Source organism: Oncorhynchus masou, chromosome 12, assembly GCF_036934945.1.
Source record: "Oncorhynchus masou masou isolate Uvic2021 chromosome 12, UVic_Omas_1.1, whole genome shotgun sequence".
Taxonomy (NCBI): domain Eukaryota; kingdom Metazoa; phylum Chordata; class Actinopteri; order Salmoniformes; family Salmonidae; genus Oncorhynchus; species Oncorhynchus masou.
The window spans coordinates 61,698,086-61,707,232 of record NC_088223.1 but is presented as its reverse complement, the minus strand read 5'-3'; the positions used below and the strand labels follow the sequence as shown (position 1 = coordinate 61,707,232).

The 9,147-nt window shown below is 40.6% G+C and overlaps 1 protein-coding gene across 1 annotated transcript; it reads right to left on the bottom strand.

The window, feature by feature from the left end:
• Positions 1–3,579: 3,579 nt before the first annotated feature.
• Positions 3,580–5,798, bottom strand: epd (ependymin). Its single transcript, XM_064981520.1, has 6 exons — positions 5,611–5,798; positions 5,383–5,414; positions 5,010–5,150; positions 4,645–4,831; positions 4,413–4,497; positions 3,580–4,078 (listed from the first exon to the last, which is right to left on the bottom strand). Exons 1-6 carry the CDS (start codon positions 5,696–5,698, stop codon positions 3,946–3,948), a joined length of 666 nt encoding a protein of 221 aa, XP_064837592.1. The 5' UTR covers positions 5,699–5,798; the 3' UTR covers positions 3,580–3,945.
• Between the last annotated feature and the right edge of the window lie 3,349 nt (positions 5,799–9,147).

Below are 9,147 nucleotides of genomic sequence, written 5' to 3'. Positions count from 1 at the left end.
GGATAGAGTTAGTATACCAAAAGTTCCCGGATGTCGTACTACATTCGCGAAAATACGAAGTATACAAGCAGTGCTCCTTTTGTAATGACCACCCAGAAATAGTGTTGCATCTTTTTGGGCATTGTTTTCATGTAAGAAAACTGTTGCAAGACATCAGTAGATTTATAATTGAACACATTTATGAAGATTTTACACTATTGTGGAGAGATGTACTGCTTGGATTTTTTTTAAACATACGATAGAATTAAGCTGAATCATTTTAATGTAATTCATTTCATTATTCTTTTGGCTAAATTTCATATACACAAATGTAAATTTACAAACAAAAAACACATTTTCTTACCCTACAAAAATAAATTGAACTGTATTTTAAGACAATTAAATACTCTACTAACAAAAAAGCTGTTAGAATTATAAGTGTATGTATGTCCCTTAAGGTCCTTGTGAAATTGTAATGTGATATTGTACCCCCTAGCTCGATTGTCCATTGTATATAATATATATATATACTTGTGTTCCCTCATGTACTTTCTGTATTGAGTTGTTGTTAATAAAATCAAAAGTTCAAAAATAAAAAAATACAAGCGGTGGACACTATTTCCGTGCTTTTGGGGCCCATAATGCAATTCTTCCTAAATGGGCGTGGCTTTACAACGTTTTCAGATTTGAAGAGAATGGCGGAAATATGCAGCGAAATCCGACTACAGCGGATGCATGTTCATTGCATTAACTAATTATGACACAGGTTAAGAAAATGTTGAGCTATGTAAGAAATTAATAATTTTTAAAATAAATTATGCTACACCTTATGTTGGCTGACAATGTGTTGCCTACGCTATCCGTAAGAACCGCATAGCATATAATTACAGCAGTAGTATGTTAGCTAACGTAACCTCCTTAGTTGGCTACTAATAAATCGAATTTGCCATTATATTAACAATATGCTATCTATCTAACTTCCCCACGTTTATTGACTTGATTATTCACGTCATTCTTAGTTAAGTGGTATAGTGGTGCGTTCTCAATGGGCATAAATTCGCACTGGCTATCTCCTCCGATTTCAGAGCATACTCGCAGAATAACGGATGCATTTATGAACGATCAACACCCGTTGAATATATATATATATATATATATATATATTTTAAATTAACTAGGCATATGGCCGGTGTCAGTAAATGTCGGCAAAAAAAACACAATTAAATTGTTGCCAGCAGCACAGTTACAGTCACCAACCCTCTGGATAACATGAAAACAGCCTAACCAGCTCTTCTCGGGCGAATATAATGGTCAGAGTGAGATGTTCTCTCATCTGTGTCTGAAGTAGATAGGCAATAAGCTTGTGTGCTTGACTGCCATTGTGATGGTCAGAATGCTCCGATCAGCCAGTATAGGCAACCTTCAGAATTTAGAACGGGCAATATGACACCGCTCTGAACATATGAGCGTACTCTGGCACTCCAGATTACATTTACGAACACACCCGAAGTCATACAATATCTAGTTAGTAATTTGTTAGGCTAACAATCTATTTTTGATATTTTATTTATGCTAACGGTCTAGCAAGAGGTAGCATAGCAACAGCATCAACTTCCAGTAGACAGGCATAACAACAGGCGTAGCACTCGTATGCTCAACTGAAAGGATACCGTTCGTTTACAGTACACTAAAATGAACTAATAGTATGTAGTATATACTCATTAAGTATGTAGTATACAGTATGTTAGTATGGGTATTCGAACACAGCCATGGTCTAGACTTGCACGGATGGGCTACCGGCAAAGGAGCCATCGACAAGTGACCCGTCTCAACATGCACAGCCTATAGCAGGGGTAATCAATTCTAACCTACGAGGTCTGGAGCCTGCTGGTTTTCTGTTCCACTGATAATTAATTGCATACACCTGGTGTCCCAGGTCTAAAGCAGTCACTGATTTAGAGGGGATCAATAAAAAAAAGCAGTGGCACTGGCTTCGATGTCCAGAGTTGAATTTGAGGGGCCTATAGGCAATCTTTTAACAATGAAATAGCAGTGATAGACTGCTAGTGTCTCGCCTCGGGCCACTGCCTTATACGCTCTCAAGGCCATGCACTGACTGAGAGTTATCTTTCTTCAGAAATAAACTAGGTAGGTCAATTGTTAGCGTTGCATTGACAGTTTTATTTGATACACAGAATAGTGTTTTTCCCACTGCTGCAACTGTTGCCATGCAGCGACTCATGTGATGTTGTTGATGGGCAGGTACACGTTTCAGAATGTTTGAAGGGACCCAGTGTGTTGGAATATTCTAGACCCAGCACGGCATGTGCAGCACCACGGGCAGTAGCTGGGCTCCCTCAGAAACTCACCCCAGATAAGGTTTACTGTCTCCGTGCTTGTTTTGGGTTTTGTGACTGCATCACTTTTTCCAGTATCCATCCCTCTCTATTAACCAGAAATAGTTTGAAAGTTCTTTCAAATCCCATTTACTGCAGGCCATGAGTGACCTTGTGTGTAAATGTGAAATACATTTGTGTAAACCTACCCCCAAAAATACTGACAGACAAAAGAGTTTCAGAGAGAGAGCTTGAGTTATTTAATGTGCTTGCTGAAGGCAAGACCACTGTAGAATTCTTACATACTCATATTATTATTCTGCCCACTCTAGTACAAACGATTTAAACTGTAAACACAAAACCAACTTTTAAATGTGCAGACAGCCTTCACTTAGACTTCTTGAGAAAATATCTTTGATAGCATTTACATTTTTTGTACTACAACAATATTTAAATGAGCTCCCAATGTATTTCAATTGCAATAAAAGTGCCATAGACTTCCTTGAAGAAACTTTGGGCATGCATCTGCTCACACCATTTAAGCTATAAACAACAAACCAACATTGACATATTCAGACTGACCCAACTTAGATTGTTTGTCAAAGGCTTTTTGATACTATTTATACTTTTTCAACTATAACCATTTAAAATTGGCATAGAAGCTCTATTGGCTAGAATTGTACATTTTAGATTTAGCACTGCTCTTCAACCTTTTAAGCTAATAACACCAAACCTACATACAGACTGACTCAACTTAGATTGCTTGCCAAAGAGTTTTGATACTATTCATACTTTATAAACATTTGCATAAATTAACATGGGTTTGAATGAGAACCATAAGAGTAGAGTGGTAGCTATCCCAAATGGTCCAGCTCCTTTGTCATTTAAGCTGCAAACCTTTGAAACTATCCTCACTTCAAATTCTCTCAAACCTTAATAAAATATCAAGCACACATTTTCTTTAGGAAATGGCCTTTTCTTGACTTTGAGGTAGTATACAAAGTATATACTTTGGTAAAAAAAAAAATTAGATATATTTGACCTTTATTTAACTAGGCAAGTCAGTTAAGAACAAATTCTAATTTACAATGACGGCCTAGGAACAGTGGGTTAACTGCCTTGTTCAGGGGCAGAGCAACAGTTTTTTACCTTGTCAGCTCGAGGATTCAATCTGGCAACCTTTCAGTTACTAGTCCTCTCTACGCTCTAACCACTAGGCTACCTGCCACCCCTTTCAATAAAACAAATACATTTGGAGACTCGAAAAGATGTTGAGTTTTTATTATCTCATTTGCCTATGCAGACCTCCTACGCATTAGCAACTTTAAGTGACAGATTAATAGTGTAAATTACAAACGTTATATCCCCTTATATCCCGTTCAAACGTAGAGATTACATAAACATGACAACTTAACATTAACTTTCCTTTTTTCATCTGATTAATCTTTATGCAATGTCTTCAAAGAGGAATAATCAAAGAAAGTATATTATGATATATATCTGGTCTAACAGAAGAGAAGAATTTGCAATGAAACACTCAAATGTAGTTATGAGAGGGAGAGAAACAACTAGGAGGATTAGCTGGCCACACTCTTGGTTGGTTGGGGCTGGAGGTCCTGGTGCCACTGACTTAGACACTGTTGAACAGACTAAAGAAGTCATTCTTCTGGCCCTCAGGAGCCTCCTCCAGCTCCACACCCTCACAGAAAGACGGCAGATTGAATACTTCAGGGGCTTTCACCTCAGTGACCACTTCGGAATTGCTGTGAGAAGAAGAGAAAAATAGCATGAACTTTTTGGGCATGCAATTGTAGCGGACATGAGTCAGGCTCATTGTCTCGTGATATAGTAGCCCTGCCTGCAACTTCAAAATCAGTGTCATCTTCGGCCCAGTAGGACATTTTCTCTAGGTCTACGTCAAGACGTTGGTTTCTCCTGTGGGAGACCATACAGAACTAAATCTCAAACATTTCTCAAATGCATCTAGTACTATGATATACCAAAGTATCGGCAGATAGTATCAGCTATTATCCATTGCACAAGAAGGTTTCAGTGACCCTACAGCTGCATTAAACAAATTAAAAGTATGCCACTCACCTGAAGAGGAGTGTCATGGAATCAGTTGAGTAGAAAGTGTTGAGTGGTAGACATTCTCCCACAGTAGTAGACAAAAAATACTGGCCTGGAGATCAGGCAGACAGACATATGCTTTGATACATCCTAATAGCTTCACTATATAAACCCATGTTTACACCATTGCCATCCAACATTATACTTCATTAATAAAAATCACATTGACAGGTTGACTCCTAATGTGTATCATACTCACCCTTAGTCTCTGGCACGGATCCCGTCCATATGTTGACTTTGATGTTCTCCTCCTGAACAGTGTCACTCCCCAAAAACAGCTCAACCTGATGGGCTGCACCAGTGGGGAGTTCCAGAGCGTGAGCATGAGAATGCAGAGACATCTTCTTACAGGACTGGTTCTTCATGTCAATGTCATAGAAGACCCCCTGAGAGAGACGGATGAGAAGGAGGAAGCATCGGTTATGATGATGCTGTGTCATAACCATAGTAACAAGTGGGTTATGCAACTGTTATGTAGGCCATAAAATGTTACAAAGCAGCTATTCTGAATTACAATTGGGTTGGAATCTTGCCTTATATGTTTCTGTCAGTTGTCAGTGTTACCTCTTCAAACAGCATCAGGTAGTCCTCCAGATGTTCAGTCTTGTTGAGGTGCATCTCACTTTCAGTGAAACGTATCTTCTTGTCCGTCGAGTCGTAGCTGTAATGTCCAGTTGCCTTGATTTCACCTCCTGTAAGGGCCAGCTGTTTAATCAAGAGAGAGATAACGATATATATAGTGATTAATATGACCCAATTCTGTACCTGCAAAAACTAAGCCAACTGTGCCATTATAGTTGTTTTTAGGAGAAAACATCATTAGATAAAAACAGGGTTGCCTGAACTGAGAGTCTGGTTTGGTTTAGAAATAATGCAATATAGCCACACAGTGTCCTAGCATTATTGATAATGGTTAATGGACAAGAGGGCTACTCACCACAGTCAGGACCCCAGTCATATTAGGTGATGCTAAAAGACAAAGTCGGCAGTTAGACAGATTTTCAAACTCAGAGATCATGTGTAGACATATAGGTATACATACAGAGACTGTTGATTTGATAAACCTTGACAATATTACCAAAATAGTCATACAAGTAACAGCAGTTTTCCACACAGTGCACAGCAAACATGAGCCTCAACAAGATATAAAGCAGATGATCCTTACTGCAGTGCTGTGGGCCGTGGGACTCTGCCAGGGTGGTGGCACCCAGACACAGCCAGATGGAGAGGGCAGCGACGGCAAAGGCCTGCATCTTCTCGTGGAGGGAGACTGAGGTTAACACTCAAACTGCACAACTCAGAAAGGATGATCACGACTCCAAGTGGTTCCAGGTACTGTGACAGGATGGATGGACACACTGGTCCTTTTTATCGGGTCCAACCACAGGATTAAACAGAACACCTCCATGGGTCCAACCCCCATAGTGTCTGTCTCAATGGAAGGATGTTGTGGAAAGAGACGGGGGTGTTTTAAACTGGCTGACCCTTCCACCTGGACCCTGACAAACAACATCTGCATAAACAAGGACTTAAGGACAAGCCACATGGAGTCACTGTGGAGCAATGGTCTGCTTTTTCATTGTGTCTCCTGTTCTGTCCTTGTGTATCCACTGTCCTGTCAGCATCTTGTGCTATAGAACCTATGCTATGATTCCTTGGGTACAGTCAACCCAGTTAGTTTGTAAGCCATGAGCCAATATTCAACTCATAATGAAAGCCATGTTCAACAAAGACCAATTTATAATAATGCTTACTGCTCGCTCTTAAATGTATTTTGATGTCCTTTCAATAAATTGTGTGGCATCATAAAATATAGTGCACTTTTCAAAATAGAACTGTGTAACTGTGTAAAATACATGCCCTTTGTTCTTCTAAAACCGTACCAATGTGATGTTTATTGATAACAACCTCTTCATGCCCTTATATTAATAGTGCTTACTGTGCAGTTTCTGTCTCCATGGCTGTGAAAGATCCAGCTGCCCTCTGAAGAACTTAGGGGGGGGTCCATTCCAAACACAAATGAGGTCGGCCCTCTGTTTCCCTTCAGCAAACAATATTAAACAATATAAGACAAGATATTTGTTTTTCCTTTGAGAGGATGATTATGGTCACATCGCTGAAGGGGTTACGTTCGACTAAATCTTCAACTTAAAAGGATTTGTTGAAAAAGTGGATAAAATGGTGAGATTTAATTTTTACGTACAGCACATTTCACTGCTCCACAGCTCAGATAACACAGTGTCTGTAATCAATGATCTGACATTCAATTCTGGATACATTGTAATAGATGGAATCCAAATACTGTTATAGTTAGTAGTATGTAGTATGCATAGAGAGAGAACGGATCATGTCCAAATAATAAGTTCTCTCTCGGAGAAGAAGAGTTTATCTTAGTGCATCTAGGCTCGGGTCAACTGACAGAAACTCCACCAATCAATCCACAATGATTTGTACTAAACGCTTTCCCAATACATTTCTCACTGTTACAAAGCCCCCGGAGAGGGATCAAAATTAGTATCCAAATGAATGATGACAGTTTATGCTTGTTATGGTCTTTAGGGCTTCTCTATTCCAAATAATATGTCAGAGTATCGATGTACAGTGGGAGATTGAGATTGTAGAAAACCCTTACAATTGGCCATGAGTACTTCTCAGAACCCTCTCTCAAACTCTTTCTCTAGCCTTTAGAGATTCACTTTGGGACTTCTTGTAGCTGAGATAGGCTTCCAAACCCTGACCTCAGCCTAAAGTTCAAATGTCATCGCTAACTAGAGTCAAAAAGAATGCCTCAGCCCTGCTTGCTTAGTAGTCTCCCCAAGCGCTGTGTGGTACACTACACAAGGCGGACTTCCTCTCTGGGTGGAATGCAACGAAAAGAATCCGCAGCCCTTAAAAACAGACTCCACCCACGAACACGTGTAGATCTATACACGTAAACCGTGACAGTCACAGGATCTAAACTGGCACCTCTTCCGGAGACCACCACATGGTGGCGCTCTTTTTCAGAGCTTTAAAGAAATGGATTGCTGTGGTCAAGTACTGTCCGCACACTGCAATAGAGCAGAGCAGAGCAAAAGTTTCAGTGTTCCAGGGTATCGTGAGTGCTCTCTTGATTGCTAAAATTGGGAAGGAAAGGTAATGAAAATTTTTAAAAAGGTATTGAAACTAAAAAGTAACCAAGAGAGGGGGAATCTGTCAGTGTTCCTCCTAACTGTGAGAGCAGAGGTGGGAGTCACGAGAGTGAGGGAAGCCCTTCTGGAGAGTCATGATTTGAAAGGGGTAGTATGTACAGTATGTGATACATATAGAGCTTCTTCCCCACAACACAAACATACCAACATAATCCCGAGACCACATCCCTGTTAGAGTTCTCTGCTCACGAAAAGAGGAAGTAGGTACTGTATCTGTCCATCAGGACTGTTGTCCAGACCAATGACCTGTAGTTCACTGCCCACTTCCTCTCCCCAGGTCTGAACCTGACCTGTGTGCATGAGCCAGTTGGGCATAAACAGTAACTACACAGATACACACTCAGATAGTGCCGCGGCTGTGTACAAAACTACTTGGCTGATTTTGACTGAACCCTAAGTCGATTAAGCAGCTTCTGTTTATTTTCCTATTCCAAAATCTGAATAGTAAATGTATATTTCTCATTTGATTATGGTGATTTATGACCATGGGCCTTAGGGTAATGGCAGTGTGCCATTTCATCTCTACAATGGCTCTAAATAGCATAAAGTGGGATGGATAGTCATGATGGTGGTGGTAATTATGGTAAAAATAGTGATGATGTAGTTCTCTGAGACATTCCCAGGGCTGCCCCCCCCCCCCCGGGGGAAACAGAAACTCCTCTCTCTGCTATTTCTGTCATGGTGAAATAATGGTGAATATGCCATCCAGTAACCACCTGCCACTCTCTGCACAACTGTGATGAAACGGCATGCTTCCGCAATCAAGAAAATTACTAAGCTCTTTCTCTCATCATCACTTGCCCTCTGCCCCCCCTCTCTCTAAACCCGCCCCCAAAAAATAACTGTTCAGTCATTCACAATTTGAAAAATTAAAACTAGTGAAAAGTCCAAATGCTCTGAATATACACTACATGGCTAAAAGTATGTGGACACCTACTTGTTGAACATCTCATTCCAAAATCATGGGCATTAATATGGACTTGGTCCTCCCTTTACTGCTATAAATCAAATCAAATCAAATTTATTTATATAGCCCTTTGTACATCAGCTGATATCTCAAAGTGCTGTACAGAAACCCAGCCTAAAACCCCAAACAGCAAGCAATGTAGGTGTAGAAGCACGGTGGCTAGGGAAAACTCCCTAGAAAGGCCAAAACCTAGGAAGAAACCTAGAGAGGAACCAGGCTATGTGGGGTGGCCAGTCCTCTTCTGGCTGTGCCGGGTGGAGATTATAACATAACATGGCCAAGATGTTCAAATGTTCATAAATGACCAGCATGGTCGAATAATAATAAGGCAGAACAGTTGAAACTGGAGCAGCAGCACGGTCAGGTGGACAGGGGACAGCAAGGAGTCATCATGTCAGGTAGTCCTGGGGCATGGTCCTAGGGCTCAGGTCCTCCGAGAGAGAGAGAGAAAGAAAGAGAGAATTAGAGAGAGCATATGTGGGGTGGCCAGTCCTCTTTTGGCTGTGCCGGGTGGAGATTATAACAGAACATGGCCAAGATGTTC

Coding starts and splice junctions, on each gene's coding strand:
- epd (XM_064981520.1), bottom strand. CDS start 5,698: ATGCAGGCCTTTGCCGTCGCTGCCCTCTCCATCTGGCTGTGTCTGGGT. Junction 5,151..5,382: donor TGACTGGGGTCCTGACTGTG/GTGAGTAGCCCT, acceptor TTGATTAAACAG/CTGGCCCTTACAGGAGGTGA. Junction 4,498..4,644: donor ATCCGTGCCAGAGACTAAGG/GTGAGTATGATA, acceptor CCTGATCTCCAG/GCCAGTATTTTTTGTCTACT.